The sequence below is a fragment of the Notothenia rossii genome (assembly GCF_949606895.1).
Source record: "Notothenia rossii genome assembly, chromosome: 3".
Lineage (NCBI taxonomy): Eukaryota > Metazoa > Chordata > Actinopteri > Perciformes > Nototheniidae > Notothenia > Notothenia rossii.
Genome location: NC_136901.1, coordinates 2134098 through 2159289, shown reverse-complemented (window position 1 = coordinate 2159289; position 25192 = coordinate 2134098). Strand labels below are relative to the sequence as shown.

At 40.5% G+C, this 25192-nt stretch overlaps 1 protein-coding gene across 1 annotated transcript in view; it reads left to right on the top strand.

Annotated features, from left to right (window-relative positions):
• Window positions 1-25192, top strand: part of LOC307033459 (uncharacterized protein) — a 68510-nt gene that overhangs the window by 210 nt on the left and 43108 nt on the right. The window contains exons 2-7 of the mRNA XM_079671945.1: window positions 1551-1754; window positions 3754-3979; window positions 4093-4163; window positions 5160-5590; window positions 5755-7381; window positions 7532-7795. Coding sequence (XP_079528071.1) covers window positions 5200-5590; window positions 5755-7381; window positions 7532-7795 — 2282 coding nt within the window. The 5' untranslated portion in view covers window positions 1551-1754; window positions 3754-3979; window positions 4093-4163; window positions 5160-5199. The remainder of the gene's footprint in view (window positions 1-1550; window positions 1755-3753; window positions 3980-4092; window positions 4164-5159; window positions 5591-5754; window positions 7382-7531; window positions 7796-25192) is intronic.

The following is a 25192-nucleotide window of genomic DNA, read 5'->3' as shown; positions in this document are numbered from 1 at the left end:
ATTTACAAAAGTACTCTACAAAAGTACATTTTGAGGTACTTTGCTTGATTATTTCCATGCTATGCTACGGTCTACTTTTACTCCACTGTATTTAATACATTTAGTGACTTTACAGATCTGGATGAATGATGTGAAATATAATACTCTATTAGTATATAAGTACTTCTACTTTTACTCAAGTACCAGATCTGAGTACTTCTACTCAAGTACAAGATCTATGTACTTCTACTTTTACTCAAGTACAAGATCTGAGTACTTCTACTTTTACTCAATTACAAGATCTGTGTACTTCTACTTTTACTCAAGTACAAGATCTGAGTACTTCTACTTTTACTCAAGTACAAGATCTGAGTACTTTCTTTTAAAGCAGTGGTCACCAACCTTTTTAAGCCCAAGATCACCGACCTCGGCCGAGGTGAAAGGCGAGATCTACCTATTGCAGAATTGAGTGTAAAAGACGGCCCAGACAGTGCTTCCAATTTGAGGCCTTTTATATCGGCTAATTGCATCTGAATTACTGTTACAATGAAGGCTCCATAATCAGCTCACGGCATATAGGTAGGGGTAAAGTGCTATTGGGGGGCGGACCTCACCTCCTCAAGGGGGGTCCGGGGCCCCGGGAAGATTTTTTTTTAAATATTGAAGTTGAAAGCATCAATCTGGTGCACTTTGAGAGCAACATGAAGAGATCTATGGATACCTCTCTCAGCACCCAGATGAGACAGAACTGTAAACATATTTTTTTTTTCTTTATGGATATTTTACAAATCACATTAAACTGTATTCTTGTTTTACTGCAGTAGGCTATTTCATACCTGTTTTTCATTTATTCTCTTATTGTTTGTATAACTATAATGATCATATAAAGGTGTGCCGCGGAAATAATCTTTTGAATAATTTGTGACAAAACTGTTCTAAACACTCAAGAGTCCTTTAGCTCACCTGAGCCCCTCAGTATGACAGGAGAGGACTCCTCCAGCTTGTTGTGGAAACAGCTCCTTATGCCCGTTGGTGCAGCTAGCTAACCAGATGCTAACATCACGGTCCCCGCTAGCACCGGTCCCTCTCTCTCCCTCACTCCCTCTCTCCCTCTCTATCACACCAAATGCGCTATCGCCATACACACACAGAGCCGAGCTTGAATGACACAAGCACACGTGTATTTCCATGCAACTCTCTGATTGGTCTGGTGTGTTGCCTCTGTTGCGTTCACTGAACACGGGAAATTACAGTCCTGCCGTCCTCTCTTGTGTCATGATGAAGTTCACGTAAAGCACGGTTAATGTATTATATTATTGAGGTGTCTCAAATATACGTCAATCAAGTGGCACCTGCTAACGGGGTGGTGGATGATAGGTTTACATCTAAAAACGTATTTTTCAAACATTATTATTTTAATTTTCTTTTTCTTTCTTTTGTTACTTTTTTTTTAACGGTCCGCGATCTACCCGCACCACACTCGCGATCGACCGGTCGATCGCGATCGACTGGTTGGCGACCACTGTTTTAAAGTATCAGCTCAACAACTTGATTGTTTTCTGGTCCAATAGGGACATCTTGTGGACATCAGAGGAGGCTACGAGCATTCAGAGTTCATGTGCATACAGGATGTGCGGTTATGCATCAAAAGTGAAAGTAATGCAAACCAGGAAGGATTCAGACATTTGAGCTCGAGGCTGTACGGTTGGATTTATGAAAAACGTCGACATCTTACCTCAGAGAGAAATCACTGAAGCTCTCTCTGTACCACACGGGTAAGTTTAATAAAGAAGAACAGGACACACAGTGTTTTAGCTATTTTTTTTTAGCAGTAGTATTTAGCAAATCTTTTAAATGCATTCGTGGATGGTGTTTTACAAATCAAATATTTACACACAAATTATTTTTATGTTCACACAAATTATTATGAGACATATTTAAGCCCATAATTAGGTTTTCAACTTGTATTACTTTAGTTATTAGCTCTTCACCCTGTTTTAAGATGTCAGTGTGTTTTAGTTAACTTATTTCCCAACTATGCTCAAAGTGTATCAGAAACATAGATATTATATATCTCAGGTATCAGAGCAGAGCATTAATCCAGCACCAAACTTGTGAAAATGGCCCATACCATCTTGATCAGCAAAACGACACACCAAGTTATTAAGATTTAAAGCTATGGTGCGTTTTGATTCAATGCTGAGTACAGCCAAACTTGACAGGCTCTTCTCTGTCATAGTAGACCGCAAACAGTTGTGGGCGCCAGAGTATTTGTGTTGGGTAATCTATGGTAGGGCTAACCCATACAGTGGTGGGGCTCAAGTCAGTATTTGCAATGTAACTACATACACGCTCCCCTTGACAGTGAAACGCCACATGTGAGGTTTAGATTATTTCCCTGTCTTAATCCAAATTGAACTGTATGAAATAAAAAGGCACATTTGTCTTGTAGTAAATAAAAAGGGCGACCTAGAGCCAATCCTGCAATTTCCCCACAGGTGAAAGAGTTGAAAACCCAACCCCTGCAGGGATTCTCCCCCAGGAGATTTTTTGAAATACTAACATCAAATACACATTCTGGTACTCTCTTGAGAAGAAAAATAAATAAATATATATTACTACACGACGTATTTAAAAAAATGAATGCTATTTTAGTTTTTTGTTACTTTGCTCTGAAAGCTGAACCTGCTGCTCCTCACAGAGAGAAGAGGGAGAGGCTGTGTGAATTACTTTACTTTGTGGATAAGGGTGGATAGCCCCCATTGTTCTGTGAGTCCAAATGAAAGACAGCCCACACACCTATCAATCATCAAATCGTGGGGTCTTATAGTTGTATCGATGTATATAGAGATGTACTACAGCAAAAGTATTCTCCGTCGGGACTTCCAGAAACAACACCACGCCGTCATCTTGATTCTGATTGGCCAGAAGACATTATCAAAGATGTTCTATTGAGAAGACGATCACTACGTGACAAAAGTGTTCAAAACCGTTTCTAGTCTTCGGTATTTCCAGACAAGTGGCTACTGAAATCAATCTTACTAACTGCTGTCTTTGTGATTTACTCCGCGCGAGTTGGCAGACTTTATTTAGCTTACTTTAACATCATTTTTCATGGTGGGGCTAAGCCATTTATTGGTATGGCTGTAACCTACCCCAGCCATACCCTGACCGCAAATACCTAATTCCTTCTGTCTACTTGTATCCGAAATGCTTCGCGTTTTGCGCTGTCCTCCCGTTCAAATGAAATCGCCGCCAATCATATTTCCAAGCTCGCGCCAGGGGGGGGAGGGGTTACAAGGCTCGCGTCTTGTGCTGCATTCACTTGCACTCGGACATTAGAGATTTTCTCTCATAAATGTCCGATGAGCCACAACTTTTCTTTCAAAACAAAGCTGCCAAATGGGGTGGCAGCTGGGGTGACAAGGCCTTTTTCTCAGGTGGCAGCTGCCACCCCGTGCCACCCCGTAGAACCGCCACTGCAGAGGAGAAAGGTACCATTGTTACAGCAAAGAGACAAAGATAGCTTAATATCACTTAACAAGCACGCATAGAAAAATGATATATATTAAAGATATAAAACTAGAAATACACAATTTACAAGATCTACATCCAGAAACAATAACAGTTTAGCGATATAGCAGCCAGGTGAAAGTATAAAAGGTGGTAGTATACATTTCACAGCTATTTACGGTAAATATATATTGCACATAAGTAGTATTGCACAACAGGACTTTAATATTCTTTGTTATATGTGTGTGTGGGGTCTACCAGGGGCCGTGGTGGCCACTGCAGGAAAGAAGGACCTGTGGTGTCTCTCTCTCTCTCAGTGAGACATTGCGGGACATCAGCCTGTCGCTGAAGGAGCTGCACGGTGAGGACAGGGTGTCCTGGAGGGGGGGGGGGGACATTGTCCAGCAGGGAGGACAGCTTGGCTGCCATTCTCCTGTCTCCCACCACCTCCACAGTGTCCAGAGGTCTCCCCAGGACAGAGCTTATGGTTTGTTACTGTATATTTCTGAAATAATATTCACTTCAAATTACATTGTAGGGTTTTGTTGTTATCTGAAAAACATGCACAATAAGTACTTTTTAGTCTTTTTCTCAAATCAGGAAAAATCACGTATAAAAGGCTCTCAACATCTGAAGAAGTCTTTCATCAGTGTGGACCTAAAGGCCTCAGTGTAAGTGTCTCTTACAGCTCGCATGTTGTATTGTTGGTGAATGTATGGATGATTATATGTTCAGAGACTTGTGTGTTAGAACATTTCAAGTGTTGACTTGGCGTGAAAAAGCATGTTACAGTTTTGACTAGTAGGCCTACTGCTCAAACTAGGACAAAACAGTTATCCATTTTGTTTGCATTAGCACGTTTACTGACACATTAACAACTTGTTGGCATGAATTCAATGTTTTGTGTGAGTTACTTAATTTTCATACGTGCGACAGAGATGGGATGAAACAGTTGTAACCATTGCACATTAGGGCTGCACGATATAGCGTGTCGTGACGATAATCGCGTTATGCGCGATATTCACATCGCAGGACGTGCGGTTTATTTTTTAGGACGTGCGATATTAAGTAGGCAAATTAACTCAAACACGTCATGTTACAATTATTTTGCTGCTTGCTACAAAAGGAAAACTCGCACGGCTCTCATGTCAGGGGTACTTGAACACGACCGGCTCTGCATGCACAGCAAACCTCCAATCACAATCATTCTTGATCAGATCACAGCAGGATAACCGAGCTAGCTCAGCTTGTTGCTCTGATAACTTAAGATCCAGAAGTCTGTGACTAAAATCCTTCATCCGGTTAAATATTGTTTAAAAAATTAAAGTTGTTAAAGTTCAAGAAAGGATGGTTTGCGGAAAAAAACAACTGTCTTTTCTTCAATTCCTGTATTTTTTCATATCGCAATATATATCGCAGGGGAACAAAAATATCGCAATGTCAGTTTTTATCCAATAGCGTGCAGCCCTATTGCACATAGAGTTAAGAGAAGGTCCAGACTATTTAAAGAAAAACTGTATACTTGACGCCAAATCCTCCCCCCATGCTCTTCTTATCTGCCCTGAATTTATTTAATTCCTTTTAGATCTCCAGATTTCTGTAATGTTTTGGATGTTAAACATAAGAGTTCATATTACATTTCATTCAACCATTCTTTTGTTCTCTAGATCATTGAAGTTGAAGCAGAAGACACCAAAGTAATGCAACATGGCTTCTACAACACAGTCAGCTGTAGAGTACGTCAGGAGGGCCAGAACCCATCTTGTGAACAAATTAAAGAATCAGTCAGTGATTCTAGAGAACTTGAATCAGCAAGGAGTGTTACGTGACGAAGAGGTCTGCCTAATACAAGCAGAAGGGAATGACTACGATAAAAACAGAAAACTTCTAGACTCGGTAACCATAAAGGGGGAGAAAGCCAGCTATATATTCCTCGAAATTATTTACATGACGAGGAAGAGGACCGATGGGAGGACATCCTGTCTCCCTGAGAAACAGACTGTAGCTTCCGCTGAGAGCAAGACATTTGACCTGCACCACTGGATCAGCTGCTTCCCTTTCAAGGAAGACACACAAATGGGAAACATCTACCAACAAGGTATGTAATATAGTTATATAACTAATATAGAAAGTGTGTCACGTCTTCATTGCTGATGTTTGATGGGCTGTGTCATCTGGAAATATGCATCCACTGTTTAGTATGAGGGTACAGCATGCAATTTACAATATGTATTTACTTACCCACTTTTGTTTTTATTTTAGGTCCAACACCGTGCCACCGTTACCAGGCAAAGTTGAAGTCAAAAGCACAAAAAATATCAAAAGAGTTTTGGAAGGCAAACAAAGATCTGTTTGAAGAAAACAAGAAGCCTGATCTGTCGTACATGCCACTTGTGTTGGACACACAAGGAAGTGTTTCTCCCTCTAAAATAAAGACATTTAAGAGCAAGAAAAGCAAGATGAGCCGTCCTAAAAAGCTAAGGACCTACATCCCTAAGGACAAAGCAGACATTTCTCCCAGTGACCTGCTTAAAACAGATAAAAACATACTCTTGGTTGGTAAGTCTGGGATTGGAAAGACAGCACTCACTCTTGAAATGTTAAAGCTCTGGACAGAAAAAGATGACAAGGAGCTAAATTACATGTTTTACTTTGACATGAGAAAAATATCCAACATCAAGAGCCTGGAGGAGCTTCTCTTCAATGAGTTCAGTGAGCCAGATGAAGGCAAAGACGAGGTCTTACTGGACATAAAGAATAACTCTGACAATGTTACACTCATTTTTGATGGAATCACAGATCTGTCTTCACCAGTAGTGCAGAGACTTGTAAATAAAGATTTGCTACAAGACTCCAAGGTCATTATGACTTGCAGACCAGATGACGAAGAAGACCTTCCTTCTGAGGACTTTCTCAGAGTGGAAGTGAAAGGCTTTAGTGAGCAGACCATAAAAACATACATATCTGCTATGCTACGTGAAAGAAAGGAGAGGGTTTTGAGCAGCTTGGAGTTGTTAACGCTTTGCCATGTACCCATGTATGCACTGATGGTGGCTGCATGCTTTTCCTTTGAGATATCAGAGAACTTTCAAAAGCCTTGCTGTATAACGGATATCTACATCAACATTTTCCGCTTTTGCCTCAAAAGAAACGGCAACACAAAATACATTCATCTAGATGCCTTCATCAAAAGCAAGAGTAAGGAGATACTGTCTTTGGCGGAGGTTGCTTTTCGTGCAACTGAAGGGAAAACGGTGAACTTGACACTAACTCCCTTTGAAGACAGCTGTGTCCTCTCCTTGCTCAAACAACTTGTTATCAAAGACGACCCTACTGAGAGAATAACCACTTGTGCATTTCTCCATTACACAATGCAGGAGTTTTTTGCAGCACTGTGGCTCTTGAAGAATCCAGATTTAATGAGTAATGTTTTTCAGCAATGCCTCACTGAGGAGAAGAAGCACATGAAACATCTGATCCCTTACATGTGTAGATTGTTGTCTGAGAAGAGCCGTAGTTTGATGGAGTGCCTGATTCCTCCTGAGGAGCTCAAGAATACATCAAACGGGTTCTGCAAGGAAGTGATATCCACATTCCTTCCTAGTCTGTGTGGAAACGATGAGGCTGATACTGAGGACAGTGGGCGCATACTGTTCCTATGCCAGTGCTTGTATGAGTCCCAGTGTCCTGAAGCATGCATCGACCTTCTGGAAAAACTGGAATATCGTCTTGACCTCAGTGAAGAGAGTCTCGATCCTTACCCCTGCTGTGCTGTGGCCTACGTGATCACTCAGGCCAAGGAGAGGGAAATATGGCTGAACCTTGAGGACGTCAAGATATCACAACACGGAATGAGACCACTATTGGGATGCCTTCAAAACGTCCAATGGTATGGATGAGCAGTTATTATTACTGCTAAGATTACAACACATCTAATTAGGTAGAATGTAATTGTTCAAAGTTGTAACCTTTAATATATATATATTAATATATACAGAAGTAATGAGAAAGTGTGAGCTGATTATTCTTCATATTGCAGGTGTGATTCTCTGCCACGGCAGCTGTGGGAGATCTTCCTTCTCAGCGAAGGGGAGATGGACTACATCACCTTACTTGGCCTTGATGGAAATCAGTTGCACCTTCCAGTGGAGGGGGACAGAAAGCTGTTTGAAAGAGCAGTGTCAGTCCTGCAGAAGATACGTTTGAAGGTTAAAATCTGCCTCCACTGGGAGAGGGAGAACCCTGACGGCCACAGTCTGTGTGAGACTCTGCCAGAGGCTCTGCCATACGTCAGCTCCCTCAGGTATGTAGCTTCTGTTTTTATGTATTTATGAACCTTTAGTAAAAGGGGCTGAGCCCCGACACAATTTAACCCCTGGTAACGTTACACATGTTTTTTTTTCTTGATATGTTTCTTAAGATATTTTAAATGGCACTGTCGTATACATTTAATTAATCCATTTGATAATATGTAATCAACTTCGGCACCCCTCCCATAAAAAGAGAAGAAAAATTACAATACAAATATTCATAACTCATATTCGAATACCTGAATCATTTTGAATATTCGATGAATCATTCCCATCTCTACTTCATACAGTTTACTTTGGGTGCTTTTATTGAATACAATGATTGAATAATCCTCTCTGCATTGTTTTTGCATTCACAAGTTTGTTCTAAGTGGTGCAATTTGAGAATGTCTGTGTCCTCCGATGTTACACTGCAACCTGCCTGTGTGACACAGAGTCCAACCATACACAGTACATGTTCACACCTGCAGTACATACGTGTCAGCTGCCCAACTGCTTCACTGTTTGTAAAAGTAAATCAATCTTCATTTCATTAAAAAAAGTAACGTGCTATACCCTGCTTTACAAACAATACAGTGAATTCCTCTGCCTGTCTGTCTTACTGTCCCGGGATGTGAGGACACAGACAGTGAGGCTGGTTTACTTCATAGAGGAAATGGTGGTCAAACAACATAGGATCCAAAAATTTAAATAGGTTTCATAACGATAAACATGACGGGCGTTTAGCGAGCAGCAGTGTGTGTATCGAGAGAGGAAGAGATGCTGGTCTGCATTGATCAGCTCACTAAACCAGCTCCCTGAGAGACAGAAAGGGAACCTGAACATTTTCTTTACAAAAAATACACATTTAACCACAACATCTTTTCAGCGACTGGTGTGGGCTTGCCTTTTGCTGCAGATATTTTCAAATCGGCATTGCAGCTGTGAGCTCAAGCATGCCTCATTCATTTGCTTGGTCACGTCAGTTGAATCTGAACTTTGATCTCTTATCAAGATCCAGAATTGTACTCTCAGAAATCCTTCAAAAGCTGTGGAGAATTAAATGTTGCAATTGCATTTGATATTTAACATTAGCACTGTGTTAACAGCTGTAACTTTGGTTTACATTTAAAGTTCATACAGTTCTAAAGTACATGCAATGACACATGTGTTTGTTATCATGCAGCTTCAGGAGGACCCACAGAGGTCCAGGATTACAGGACCAGGAGCAACGCTATGAGAAACTGAAGAGAAAAGAAAAGCAGCTGTTTCTGGATTTATGCCTGAAAGCAGCTACTCTCATTCAAGGAGAAAGCGTTCACAATGAAGTGAACAACCTCATCTCTCTGTTTTCTTTTAACTCTGATATGCAGAACATCCTTCTGGATTTTTATCAACACGTCAACACTCAAGAAAGTTCAGCTGTTGTTCAAAAACTGAAGCCATTTTTCCAGTCAGTTCCTGCAGTCTGGTTCATAGACCTCTCACAGAGAGAGAGCTCCATCCTGCTGGAAGTGCTGAGACTCCAACCAGAGAAGAAACAAGTGAAGCTGAGAGGCTGCTCAGAGGAAGAGAGTGAAGTGAGGACTTTGCTGCAGTGTCTGCCTTATATCTCACAGATCAGGTAAATGGTAATCTGCAGATTACATTTAACTTAATTTAAACCACAGCTCATGGAAAAAAGTTTGTATTTGATAGAAACCTAAAATCACAATCTCTTGATTCCTTGTGTTTTCAGTTTTGTGCCTCAGTTATCAGAACCTTCCGGTGAACTCCAGTTCTTTGGGACTCTGTTCTGTGCAGCAGCAGAGAGAGAGCAGCAGACAGGGGAGAAGACACTGCAGCTGTTGTTATCAGTGTGCACATATCAAACAATAACTTTAACCGACGTAGTTTCTTATTATTTTAAGAGGAACCCTCAGAGTGGTTTCCTGCTGGATCTGTACTCCCACCTGAAGGACTATGAGACTAAAACAGGTCTGAGTGTCCTTCCATCGTTACAGTTTGTTCTCCAGTCAGCTCCTGCAGTCTGGACCATAAACCTCTCAGAGAGAAAGAGCTCCATCCTGCTGGAAGTGCTGAGACTCCAACCAGAGAAGAAACAAGTGGAGCTGAGAGGCTGCTCAGGTGGAGAGAGTGAAGTGAGGACTTTGCTGCAGTGTCTGCCTTATGTCTCAAAGATCAGGTCAGTCAGACAGATCATGTACATGTATTAATATTGTGTATATTTATTCAGATTCTGAAATATAAATAATCTGATAATCGACAGTGTTTCAAAAAAGACATTATTGTCATTCACAAATAAACATGATTTAGATAAAGCTGAATCAAATCAGTCTCACTTATCACACTCTTCTTCCTGTTTGAAATAATGTGAATCATAAAAAGAATCATGTTGCTCTGATACAACAAGACAGTCCTGCTAATACCTCCTCATACTGGAGCTATCAGAATAAAGTAGATTCAGGATGAACTGTTATAGACTTAGGAGCTGATTGATAGATTCATTATCCGGCCAAAATATTGCGTTCAGTCAATGAATGAAGTGTAACTGAGCAGGATGTTTGAACAATGAGTGGTTGAGACGACTGAATGAGGGGATTTTACCCAAGTGGCTTATTAGCTATTAAAAAGAACTCTGTAATCAGGAAGTGAAAAGGTTCTCACTATGAAGAGATGATTATGTAAAATAAGCACTGTTTAATTTTCATGGAGTTTTAAATAATGATAGATGTTAAAATGTGTGATCCAGTATTTATATCTTTTCAGCTAAGTGATGAGAAATGTTTTGGTAAAGTTCCCCTTGTTGGTTTAGGAGTGGTTTTCCAGTATAAAATACATCCTTTAATACAGAGCTGAGGAAACACCTTTGAAATCGGACTCTTGGTTCATTAAACATTTTGTCAATTATCTAATTTCCTAAAGTTCTTCACAGACTCACTTACAACCCTGCTAACAGCATGTTTACTTTAATGTTCGATTCATTCATTTTACTAAATGATTCCCATTAACGGTACTTGTAAGCTTCTGGCCAATACACTCCTTATCAGTAAAGCATGGCTCTTTGTGTACTGTTGACATCATCTGATAACAACAGGTTCAACCTTTACATCAATACAAATAAATACAAATCCCACATTTTGATCAATAAAGTACATTTTATCTTAATTCTTGTTCTAGTTCCTGGTTTGGAGACTCAGATGAAGTCCAGTTCTTTGGGACTCTGTTCTGTGCAGCAGCAGAGAGAGAGCAGCAGACAGGAGAGAAGACACTGCAGCTGTTATCATCAGTGTGCACATATCCATCATTCCCTCTTACTGACAAACAGGGTTATGAAGAATATCAGTGTGATTTCCTGCTGGATCTGTACTCCCACCTGAAGGACTATGAGACTGAAACAGGTCTGAGTGTCCTTCCATCGTTACAGTCTGTTCTCCAGTCAGTTCCTGCAGTCTGGTCCATAGACCTCTCAGAGAGAAAGACCTCCATCCTGCTGGAAGTGCTGAGACTCCAACCAGAGAAGAAACAAGTGAAGCTGAGAGGCTGCTCAGGTGGAGAGAGTGAAGTGAGGACTTTGCTGCAGTGTCTGCCTCATATCTCACAAATCAGGTTGGTGGGACCATTACTGTTTATTTGATCATGTTGATTTTTCTATTTGGATTTCTTAAGAAATACAAAATGAATGACCTCTGATTATGGGCAGTGTTTCAGGAAGAGACAATAGTCCTTCACTTCTGAACCTGATGTAGATGAATAACATTTCCCAGTTCAGTCATTATTTGAAACCACAGTCTTCTCCCAGTTAGAGAATAATGAAATGATGTGAATCATAATGAGAGACCTTAAGCTCTGAGACAGCAGCACCATCATGCTCATGCCTCATTCAGAAATAAAGACACACACAAACACAAATAAACTTGCTGATGAAACTGCTATCAGCTTTTTAACATCTCTCTGCAGCTTATCAATAATCAGTTGTAACACAAACAAATGTTATTGCACAGATAGAAGAGGTTTCATCTCTTTTAATTTAAATAAAGTGCAATTAAAAGAATAAAGGCACAACAAGTGATACTCCATGTATCTACCTCTTTAACCTCTTAAGCCCTGAGCCTGTTTTTCAGGTTTCAGGCTCGAAAATGCCACTAACACAACAAAGACTATATCTTCACTTTTAAAAGGGGTAAATTAATAATCTTTTCTCTCAAAGCAAGGTTATATCTGTGAGTTGGATGTAGAAGTGCCATTATCAATATAGATGTTTTTATTTTAAAGTAAATTCAGATGGAACATAGTAAAAACATGTAAATTCTAATGTCCGCCTAAAAAAAACCACCCTTGAATGATGGGTTAGTAGACTAAAAGCTTTAGGAATCCAAACTATAACATATAATAAATACCCTGTATCAAGATTGATGCGAAACAAGTGAAATTTGACCTTTTTAGAGAGGTTTAGAAAAATAAAGTCCAGGCGGACTCACCTCTGGGTAATTTGGGAACCATCGGTTCCATTTGACCTTTTTCACTGTAAAAATCATTTTATTACTTTGAATTATCACTATAGGTATTCATTCCATCCAAATACAACTGTTGTGAAAAAAAAAACAAAAAACAAAAAAACATACTCTGTTATCCTTTTAGGCCCCGCGGACCTGGTTTCCGGGGCCGAAATCGCGTCATTTGCAGGAAACAACGTCTAAGGAACCTTAACATTTTATAAACTATGACTATTTTATATCAATATAACGGGAAAAAACTAATTTAACTGATCTTTTTCATTTAAAAAGAACAATGCTAACAGTGAGCCTCTGAATTAGCCTCGAGCGAAAAATGCTAACCTATTACTGCACCGAAAATCACTCCTAGCTCCCTTATTACTTATCCTAGCTGCACATCCAACACATCGTTTATGATCGTGAAGACACAGAATCTAACGGTGCCCACCTCAACACTGAAAGATACAAACTCGCAACGTTATCAACAAAAACGTACATCAAAACAAGTGGCGCTAGGTACTAACATGCGCTAGGCTAACATGGCTTACCTTGGTCTTTGTCTGGTCTAAACTGGTCTTCAATGCCATTTAAAACGATAAAAACGATGATTTAGTTAATCCATAGGTTAATATCCAATGTGGCTGTGTCCCCTTTGAAATGTTCTGATAATCTATAAGCAATAAAACTGCAATTCCGTTATCTGCTGTCCGCTCTGTGCTCCGTGCGCTCTGGGTCCTGAAATTCCTGCTTCCTTACGTAGTAAACAATAAGTAAAGTCTGCTGCGTAAAGTGCTTACGCCGGCTGGCATTCTTTATACTTTACGCAGGACCATATCTCTGGAACCCATTGGTCGATTTGGGTGATTTACACCTTTTTCTTAACCATTACATCCAATAGAATCGATGGGCAGTTCCCAAATCCACGTAAACATTACCATTGCGGACGTAATACAGAAGCAAACGAAGCATATCTGAAAGTACAAGCCTGGACGGCAAAACTTTATACCCAGTATACTTCCATAAATATGATGATGGATTATCAGTAAAAAATTCTACGTGACACAAAGACATTGGATTAACCTTGAGCGGCGTTTTTATTCCGTTGAACACAACTTTTGATCACAAATCAGAAAAGGTAAGACGTAATTATTGTAATATTTGTGAAACCGGATGTCGTTTACTTTCTCTTTTCTGGCTGATAGCTCCAGGAATTCGGGGTCGTACAGTGATGACATTACATGTGTGGAATCTGTGGAGTCTCAGCTTTAATCGGATACCTTGTTTGTGCAGTTACGATAAGTAATAAGGGCATTTCTACCGTGAGTGCTGTGCAAAAGTCTGTTAGCATTAGTTAGCATTTTTTCGCTCCATGCTAATTCAAAGGCTTGGTATTACTCTTGTGTTTCTTTTAGCTAAAAATGGTTCATATTGTTAGTTAGCTGAGTTTCTTACCGTTAAAAGGGTATGGAACATTAATAGTTTCATAAATGTTAAGAAGCCCTGAGACATAGTCTCGTAAAAAAACGGTGGGAGGGGTCCACTGGGGGAACCCCCGGGCTTAAGAGGTAGATACTAGATTCAACTTGACTGACTCTAATGAAACCTCTAAAGACTGTATAGTGAGCTTTAAATACAGATTTCAGACACATGAACGATCCTAACTTCTAGTCATCAGAGACAGAGGAGGTGTTACTAAACTCTGACTCACATGTGTATTATCTCAGGAGCAAAGTGAAGAGTTTCATGATGTGATGTTCTCTGCTACGTGATAGGGACTCTAGATGTTGTTGTTCCACTGTTTACATTATTATATTGGGAATATCATTTTACAAACAAAACTCATTCACAAAGTAAAATCCCCTCAGGTGAACAGAATCCCTGGGAAGCAAATAAGAAGTGATTTGAGGAACAGGACTAGTGTCTGTGTTGTGAGTCAGCAGAAGAGCTAAGTGATGACACATGTTGGGGAAAGGTTCATTTACTGAAAGCTTTCCAAAATCCAAATATGATCCTTTTAACGGCAAAGTGACTTCAATATGAGGCTGATTGACTTCACTGTGTTCTGCTCACTAGCAGGTATTTGTAGACATTTAGCAGAAACACTCCCTATCAGAGTCTCTCTCTGCTGTTGATATCCTCTGATAACAAACTGTTCAATTCTCCTTCCAGTTTCAGGTTTGGACTCTCAGGTGGAGTCCAGCTCTTTGGGACTCTGTTCTGTGCAGCAGCAGAGAGAGAGCAGCAGACAGGAGAGAAGACACTGCAGCTGTTATCATCAGTGTGCACATATCCTACATTCCCTCTTACTGACAAACAGGGTTATGAAGAATATCAGTGTGGTTTCCTGCTGGATCTGTACTCCCACCTGAAGGACTATGAGACTGAAACAGGTCTGAGTGTCCTTCCATCGTTACAGTCTGTTCTCCAGTCAGCTCCTGCAGTCTGGACCATAGACCTCTCAGAGAGAAAGAGCTCCATCCTGCTGGAAGTGCTGAGACTCCAACCAGAGAAGAAACAAGTGGAGCTGAGAGGCTGCTCAGAGGAAGAGAGTGAAGTGAGGACTTTGCTGCAGTGTCTGCCTTATATCTCACAGATCAGGTAAATGGTAATCTGCACATTCAATTGAACTTAATTCAAACCACAGCTCATGGAGAAAAGTTTGTATTTGATTGAAACCTAAAATCACAATGTTTTGATTCCTTGTGTTTTCAGTTTTGTGCCTCAGTTATCAGAACCTTCCGGGGAACTCCAGTTCTTTGGGACTCTGTTCTGTGCAGCAGCAGAGAGAGAGCAGCAGACAGGAGAGAAGACACTGCAGCTGTTGTTATCAGTGTGCACATATCAAACAATAACTTTAACCGACGTAGTTTCTTATTATGTTAAGAGGAACCCTCAGAGTGGTTTCCTGCTGGATCTGTACTCCCACCTGAAGGACTATGAGACTGAAACAGGTCTGAGTGTCCTTCCATCGTTACAGTCTGTTCTCCAGTCAGCTCCTGCAGTCTGGATCATAGACCTCTCAGAGAGAAAGAGCTCCATCCTGCTGGAAGTGCTGAGACTCCAACCAGAGAAGAAACAAGTGAAGCTGAGAGGCTGCTCAGGTGGAGAGAGTGAAGTGAGGACTTTGCTGCAGTGTCTGCCTTATATCTCACAGATCAGGTAAATGGTAATCTGCAGATTACATTTAACTTAATTCAAACCACAGCTGATGGAGAAAAGTTTGTATTTGATAGAAACCTAAAATCACAATCTTTTGATTCCTTGTGTTTTCAGTTTTGTGCCTCAGTTATCAGAACCTTCAGGTGAACTCCAGTTCTTTGGGACTCTGTTCTGTGCAGCAGCAGAGAGAGAGCAGCAGACAGGAGAGAAGACACTGCAGCTGTTGTTATCAGTGTGCACATATCAAACAATAACTTTAACCGACGTAGTTTCTTATTATTTTAAGAGGAACCTTCAGTGTGATTTCGTGCTGGATCTGTACTCCCACCTGAAGGACTGTGAGACTGAAACAGGTCTGAGTGTCCTTCCATCATTACAGTCTGTTCTCCAGTCAGCTCCTGCAGTCTGGATCATAAACCTCTCAAAGAGAAAGAGCTCCATCCTGCTGGAAGTGCTGAGACTCCAACCAGAGAAGAAACAAGTGGAGCTGAGAGGCTGCTCAGAGGAAGAGAGTGAAGTGAGGACTTTGCTGCAGTGTCTGCCTTATATCTCACAGATCAGGTTGGTGGGACAATTACTGTTTATTTTATCATGTTGATTTTTCTCAGTGGATTTCTTAAGAAATACAAAATCAATGACATCTGATTATGGGCACTCAGAAATAGACAATAATCATTGTTCATTGCTTCATTCAGAAATAAAAACACATACAAACTAGGGATAGGAATTTGAAAGCAAATGTATATTAAAATATTCCCCCCCCCAAAAAACGGTTAAATGAAATGTACATATACCATAAAAAAAAACAAAAGACATATTCAAATAAGTAATAATAATAATAATAATTGGAAGTGGTTGAGTATTGAGCTAGTTGACTTATGATACACAAGTTTCATTTAGCATAGTTTGCACTCTACACCGCACTCACTAACCTGGTCTAAATATTTCCACACATTACTCCTTTTTGACGCCATGTCTGTTGTGTAGGTGTGTGTTAATAATTACCGGACTATGACCGATAAAATATGTTGAATACTGGCAAAACTAAATCTCTCCTGTCAAAATGTCTTTGTACTTTGCCGCCACACACGGTTGCCAAGCAGCGCTTACTGTTGTTTAGGCTGCCCACTCGTGTGTCGTGATCATTGGTGGGGGGGGAGCACGCTCATGAACTATTAGCGCCGGAAACTCGCAGTGGGGTAACTGCGGAGTGCATTTGCACCGCATTTGGGAAGAAGATGAGGTTTGAGTCTGCGTGATCTGCGTGTAGGGAGGGGCAGCAGCCATATCATTGGCTAGAACTAGCTAGATCTGATGGATTTGGACATAAATGCGAGTGAAGTATTACCGGACGCGAGAGAGGGATCAGCACCTGCAGCTCTGCCCGCTGTGAGGGACCGGTGAGCGGAGCAAAACACACCTTTAGACCTAACACACTTAGCTATGGCACTGTCGTATACATTGGATTATTCCATTTGATAATATGTAATCAACTTAGGCACCCCTCCCAAAAAATTAAAATTAATTACAATAAAAATATTCATAACTCATATTCTCATATTACCTGAATAATTTGGAATATTCTATTCATCATTCCCATCCCTAATACAAACACAAATAAACGTCCTTGTAAAACAAAAAATCCCTATTGCACAGATAGAAGAGGTTGCATCTCTTTTGATTTAAATAAAGAGCAATTAAAAGAATAAAGGAACAACAAGTGATACTCCATGTATCTACCTCTTAACAGATACTAGCTTCATCTTGACTGACTCTAATGAAACCTCTAAAGACTGTATAGTGAGCTTTAAATACAGATTTCAGACACATGAACGATCCTAACTTCTAGTCATCAGAGACAGAGGAGGTGTTACTAAACTCTGACTCACATGTGTATTATCTCAGGAGCAAAGTGAAGAGTTTCATGATGTGATGTTCTCTGCTACGTGATAGGGACTCTAGATGTTGTTGTTCCACTGTTTACATTATTATATTGGGAATATCATTTTACAAACAAAACTCATTCACAAAGTAAAATCCCCTCAGGTGAACAGAATCCCTGGGAAGCAAATAAGAAGTGATTTGAGGAAAAGGACTAGTGTCTGTGTTGTGAGTCAGCAGAAGAGCTAAGTGATGACACATGTTGGGGAAAGGTTCATTTACTGAAAGCTTTCCAAAATCCAAATATGATCCTTTTAACGGCAAAGTGACTTCAATATGAGGCTGATTGACTTCACTGTGTTCTGCTCACTAGCAGGTATTTGTAGACATTTAGCAGAAACACTCCCTATCAGAGTCTCTCTCTGCTGTTGATATCATCTGATAACAATCTGTTCAATTCTACTTTCAGTTTCTGGATTGGAGTCTCAGATGACGTCCAGTTCTTTGGGACTCTGTTCTGTGCAGCAGCAGAGAGAGAGCAGCAGACAGGAGAGAAGACACTGCAGCTGTTATCATCAGTGTGCACATATCCATCATTCCCTCTTACTGACAAACAGGGTTATGAAGAATATCAGTGTGGTTTCCTGCTGGATCTGTACTCCCACCTGAAGGACTATGAGACTGAAACAGGTCTGAGTGTCCTTCCATCATTACAGTCTGTTCTCCAGTCAGCTCCTGCAGTCTGGATCATAGACCTCTCAGAGAGAAAGAGCTCCATCCTGCTGGAAGTGCTGAGACTCCAACCAGAGAAGAAACAAGTGAAGCTGAGAGGCTGCTCAGAGGAAGAGAGTGAAGTGAGGACTTTGCTGCAGTGTCTGCCTTATATCTCACAGATCAGGTCAGTTGAACAATAATTTATATTTATGATATTAGGTGGATTTCTTAAGAAATAAAACAATGAATTACATCAGATTATGTGCAGTGTTTCAGAAAGAGACAATAATCCTTCACTTCTGAACATGAAGTATATCAGGGGTGTCAAACTCAAATACACAGTGGGCCAAAATCAAAAAATGGGTACTAGTCGAGGGCTGGACTGGTTCAATGTTTACTGCAGAACTTATTGAAATGAACTTATTGAACATATTAAACCTGGAACTAACAAAGCTTACATTTTTAAAAACAACATTAAATAATCAGTTGCATTCATTTCTTATGGCTCTATCTGCAGCTTTTCCAGAGTCATTTGTTATGATTACATTTCTCCACAGGCCAACAACAGCTTCAACAAAACTATTTCCCTCAAAGAAAAAAACAAACATGCCCTGTTGTCGTGAGAGAGAAAGTGCAGAAGGAAACATCCATTTAAACTCAGGTTGCTGCTCTGTGATGCTAGTTCAAGCCAGATACTTCTCATCTTGCAAGTTCATCAATGTTTGGGGTCAGGCTCTGAGCTGAGGAAATCCTCAGGATTGAGTGAAGGTGTGCGTGCAATATACCGGCGAGCCAGATCTAATAGTAATTTAAAATTATGTTGCGGGCCGAAATTAAATCCACCACAGGCCTGATTTGGCCCCCGGGCCTTGAGTTTGACACATGTGATGTAGATGAATAACATTTCCCAGTTCAGTCATTATTTAAAACCACAGTCTTTTACCTGTTTGAGAATAATGAATTCAGTGTTGTAGTCAAGTCACCAATTCACAAGTCCAAGTCACTCTCGAGTCACCACTCTTCAAGTCCGAGTCACCAAGGGAGAGTCGTAGTCGAGTCCGAGTCCAAGTCCGAGTCACCCAAGGAGTGTCCGAGTCGAGTCCGAGTCATCATTACCTGTGTTCAAGTCCGAGTCCGAGTCACCTAAGGAGTGTCCGAGTCGAGTCCGAGTCATCATTACCTGTGTTCGAGGCCGAGTCCGAGTCAACTAAGAAGAGTCCAAGTCAAGTCCGAGTCACAAGTCTTCATGTATTAATCGTCGTGGATATATGTGTTGAAATGTAGCTGCTCCTCTATATTGCTTTTATCCTGTCATGTTATACTAATCTGTCTATTGAACTGCTGTGAAGCCAGTTTGGCTACAATTCTTGTAATAGGTGCTCTACAAATATAAAGCTTATTACTAATATTAGTATTATTATTATTATTATTATATATAAATAAACTATATTTAAAATGAGTTACCTTTTAGAGAAGTGATTATATTTGTATGCCAACATTTTCCTATATGGTAAAGTTTTCGTTTTGCACTTTTATTTTTGATAGTAATAAGATCGGGACTCTTATTTTGAAGGAACTTTTACCAGTTAAATCGGTTTACTGATAAAGATTGAACCCCAGAAAGCACATGGCTACTTAGCATGCAAAATGACATCATTCTGCATGTTAAGTAGCCATGTGCTTTCGTGTTATGGCTGAATCTTTATTTATTGATTAGATCACGTTACTCTGATGGTAGTGTTCAAGACAGCCTATATGTCTGAAGTCGATCCTTAGAGTAATGTGTTACGGAGCCTTCTCTTCAATATTGTTTCCACATAACGAGCATTTTGCGCTGCTCTTTTCCAATATGGAAGCAGAATGTGTGAAAGCATACAGCACGATGCGGGGGGTGTCTCTAGACATCTTTAGACTGGATTAGCGGGGCCCAGTACATGAACTCGCCTCGCAGGTGCACACGCCAGGATCGAGGACATCAGACTCCAGAAAAAATTAGCTCGAGTCCAGTGGCGGCCAGCCCATAGGGGCGCTAGGGGCGCCGCCCCACTTCTTCCCACATTACAAATTAAAATTAAAAAAGATTAAATAAAAAAAAAAATTCTTTTTAATTTTTTTTTTTTTTTTTAAAGTTACTGATAAGTCACATGTTTCCTGCCTGGCCTTGACCATGCATCATTACCCTCTCTCGTCTGGGCGCTAAGAGAGGAGCCTTCAACCAGTGCAGCAGCAGCCACTAGCAGCTGACTGTTGGTATCTGTAAGCTATGGCTCCGAAACATAATTTCAGCCAATCAGCGTCGTCAAATCTGATGACCACCGGGCGCCAATGTCAGCGCCCGGTGCAGGGTTATGGCTAGAAAGGATCCGTCTTGTGTAAAACTCTCGCGAGAGTTTGCGAGTCACGTGGCTGAATGTTTACGTTTGACATCAGTGGGCCACAGCAAATTATGGTGAGAAGCTAAACTATCTATTAATTATGTCAATTACAGGGAGTGTGATTGTAACTGTGTATGTGAGTAGCTGGATGCAAAGAGGTAAACACTGTCTTTTGTTTCCCATGCTTGCTCTTCAAACAGCCGGGGACAGATACTATGTGCCCGTGCTAAATACAAACAGACACACTTACATATTATTGTAGTTGAGTTTTGACAGCATCCATCAAACTAGATGTTTTGCCTTAATGGTCTGTTTTCTAATATTTCTTTGTTTCTGAACCACGTCTGTGTCTGCATATAATGTTCGTATTTATTCTCCTCAGGGTTCCCGCAGGGTCTTAAAAAGTCAAACATTTGATATTCTGAATTTAAGGCCTTAAAAAGGTCTTAAATATGACCCAAAAAATAAGAAAGGTCTTAAATATGATCGGATTTGAAAGGTACTTCTGTGTTGCGATAGCGTCTAAATGTGTTTTGGGGGAAATGTCCGGGCTGCAAAGTAACCAGTACGGTAATAGCCTTTCAGTTCCCCCCAACAATTGGTATTGAATTAAATCAACATGGAACCAGTAATCTCTAACTTTGTTTCCCCCGGCCCCTTATTGGAGAACACCCAGCTAGTAACCTAGCAACCAAGCTTCAGCTTGCGGCAGTCAGAAACTCATGTATCTTCGAATCTACTTAAAAAATAATATGGGGAAGTGTCAGTTCAACCGTATTTGGTTGGAAAACATCTAATTTAGTGCTTGGTTGAAACTAGTGGAGGGGAACGTGTTTGAAGCCCGCCGCACCATTTGCAAAATAAATAAGCGTTTGTTTTGCTAGCTAGTGCAGCAGCTCCCGCGACAACACCGGGGGACCTCCGGGCGACGTTTGAGTCTACGTCAACCCTAAAAGCGGAGGTGCTTTAGACGCTAAATACCGTAGCTAAACACCAATCATACAACAGCAACGATGAAATAGTGTAGCCAATTTAATTTAAGGGGTAATTTCTCAAAATGTTCCCAGTGTTTTTTTTTCACCATTACAATAGCCCCACCTAAAATAATTTCCACCAGCCGCCACTGCTCGAGTCCGAGTCCAAATCGAAGCGTCAATGTACAAGTCCAGTCCGAGTAATCGGGGGGTAAAAAAATCACGAGTCCGAGTCCAAGTCAGCGTACGCGATAATTCACGAGTCCGAGTCCAAGTCATCGTGCGCGAGAATTCACGAGTCCAAGTCCGAGTTGCGTCAATCAGTGCGCGAGTCGAGTCACGAGTCCCGAAAATCGGCACTCGAGGACTCCATCTCTGAATGAAATGATATCAATCATAATGAGAGAACTTAAGCTCTGAGACAGCAACACCATCATCCCCATGCCTCATTCAGAAATAAAGACACATACAAACATAAATACATTTCGTGAGGAAGCGCACACACTCCCTCACTAACATTTTGGCTTAACTATTTGTTTGTTATGCAAGGTAGTACAAGTTTCTTCAGAGTTGTCTTTATTTCAGTTAAAGTTATAAAAACAGTTTACATAGACAAATTAATAAAATGCATCTAAATTAATTTGTCAGTCTTTAAAACACACAATCACAAAGTAATCACTAGTGATGTTACATATTGCGCCGAGGCTTCGGAGCGTGCGTCAAGTAATCCCGGAAGTTTTTTGTGAAGCTTGTATCGAGGCTTGTATCGTTTTGGGCCAGTGACGTTACCGATGACAAACGAAGCCTCGCTGCCTGTCGATACCACGTGACTGCTTCAGAAAGTGCTTTAGATCGGTTGAACCACAACGCTCATATTACCCATGGATGTATAATAAGAACGATATTACCCCTCCTGTACCCAGGCCCGGTGACACCATGGAATTAAGAGAGCTCCGACCCTCACTTATATAGAGGTCGGAACATGTCATAAATATAAATGAATAAAAGTAGGAATAAAAACATCAATAAATGAATAAATACAGGAATAAATAGGGTGCAGTGTTTTCAGGTAGATTCAATATGTGGGCTGTGGCTCAGCTGGAAAGCAGTTGACTCTCAACCGCAAGGTCCCTGGTTCAAAGACTGGTCAATAAGTATTTTTTTGTGTTGATAAAAGCTACAGCTAAATTAGATAATGTAGTTAATAATGTATTCTTTGATATGGTTTATTCTTTCTCAGGCTACAACATGGTTAAGTTTACGAATATTATTAAGGAATACAAATCCCTCTTTGCAATGTTTACCAGCCTCCTTAGGCTTTCCATTCACGAACATTAAACTGGAATAAATACAATATTGTTAACATGAAAATATGATTTTATGTTCGTTGTTTAGAGTTATTCTAAGGCTTTACTCATTGGGAACTCGGTATGAGATGGTTTTCAAACTTGTTTCAATAATATACCCCCTTTGAAAAACAAATTCAGCCAAGTACCCCCTGATCAGCACAACAAACATTTGTTAGGTACAAAAAGCCTTTATAAAGAGGTACAGCGCTGCACCATCAGTGTCTGATTTATTAAAACAACAACATTGTAACTGAGAAAACCTTAAATGCTACATTTCAAATGTTTACAATCCATCACTAAATTCATGGCAAACCAATTTTAACATCATGCAATAACACTGAGACGACATGAGTTGCATTGAACTGATCTTTTTAATAAGTTGTACTTACAATGTAGTGAGAAACATGGGCTTGTGCTTCACTGAGGAGCTTTGTCATTCTCAGAGATCAGGGAGGCAAACTGCAGTTATTACACTTCGCGTTTTGAAATATGTGTAACTCTGTTAATATAAAACCCACACTGCTCAAACTTCGTTTCCTAAAATTGGTATATTTATTTATCTATTTATTTTGGGGCGTGGGGAATGAAGAGAAAAAAAGATATGAGCATTTTTAGAGAAATGCTTGAGGGTGGGAATAAGAGAACCATCTTTTTGGGTAGGGTGCATTGTATGACAGGCCTGCTCATCACAATATGCACCCCCTTGCTATCTTACAAAATAAAACATACATGAAACTTGCTCCATTCATTGGTACTAGTCCTACAACCGTACCCTAAAAAATGCTTGAGGGTGGGAATAAGAGAACCATCTTTTTTAGGGGGGTGCTTTTTACGGCAGGCCAGGTTGCACCCGATAATATGCCAGCTGGGAGCAACAGAAACACATTTCACCTAATTGGATAATCTAATTTGAATAAAACCGTCATGCCTTAACCTTCAACACTTAATTTGAGAAACGCCATAACATATTGAACATCACAACAAACAACTGCAGGACTAGCCCTCACTCCATACTTGTTTTATTTCTGACTTGGATGATAAACCAGGCCTGTCATAAAAAGCACCCCCCTAAAAAAGATGGTTCTCTTATCCCCCCCCTCAAGCATTTTTTAGGGTACGGTTGTAGGACTAGTACCAATGAATGGAGCAAGTTTCATGAATGTGAGACTTTTGTTTTGTAAGATAGAAAGGGGTAAGAATATGCTTACAAAGACTATGTAACATTTGTAAACATATATTTTGTTTATTATATGACAAATATGCAAAACAATAAATGGTAAAGATAAGTAGAAAATAAACGTATTTAAGATACGTTCATAACTAACGTAACGTGGGAGAAAATATGTTTCTAGAAGATATGTAGAAAATAAACTTATTTGAGATACATTGATAACAAACGTAACGTGGGAGAAAATACGTTTCTAGCTAAACGTAATTGAGAATGCAGTTTAGTTCTGTGGGTACGTAAAAGAAGTGACGAATGAATGAAAAATCCAGGATTCGACACCACTACCATCAAAATACGGAGCGAAAAGTTTAACCACAAGAATCAAGACTATATGAGCTACCACTAAGCGACTCACAGTCTGTAAATTACCATTAAAAAAAACCTGGACGTTTAGTTTTCTTTTTAAGCATCATTTTAAGGTCTTAACGTTTCATTTACAAATGCGCGTTCCCGTGACCAGGGGTGCATTTCATGATGGGGGTGCATAATTTGACACAACACCGGCAAGAGGTAGCTCCTATTAGCCGTCCCCCGGCAACTCCCGAGCAGCCGGGAGACTGGGTGACTGTTCAGAAGGGGCATAACGTGAGACCCACAGGTCCCCACCAACCCGTTCACGTATCTAACAGATTTTCCCCACTCAGTGAGGCACGCGCTTAGATGCCAACTCTGGCCCTCGTGGCCCTCGTGAAATTCCTGCCCTGGGTACAACATAGGGTTTCATGAAGCGGTTGTCGTTGTTGGGTGAAAAGCAAACAGCTGTTTGCTGCGGAGCGCAGCGCAAGCAGTCTCCCGTAAGTGGGAGCGCGCTCCTTCACTACAGACTGTCGCTATCAATCTATCTCTCTCTCTCTCAATCTATCTCTCAATCTATAAGGAACTGCAGTAGACAAAAGGCGTCGCTATAGCAACACGTCACAAAATCAATAGCACGAAAAGGGGTGGGGTCAATGTGATTCTCAAGAGCACACATGTTTCTACACGGACCACTATTGCGGTAAGCATGTTGTAACTTCCGGTTGTTGTTGTCATCTCCGGGTATCCCGTGTGCCTGTTCTGTTGCTGATAGCTTATTATCTTAAACTTAATAGATCGTTTTAAAACTCTTGATCACGGCAACTGCCTGACGTTGTAATCACACGTTACTACAGCTTAAGCACTCACAAACTCTCCTTCTCTTAGCGACTGTAACTCCACAGTTGCCTACACTCTTTTCGGATTTGCTAACGGTAGCT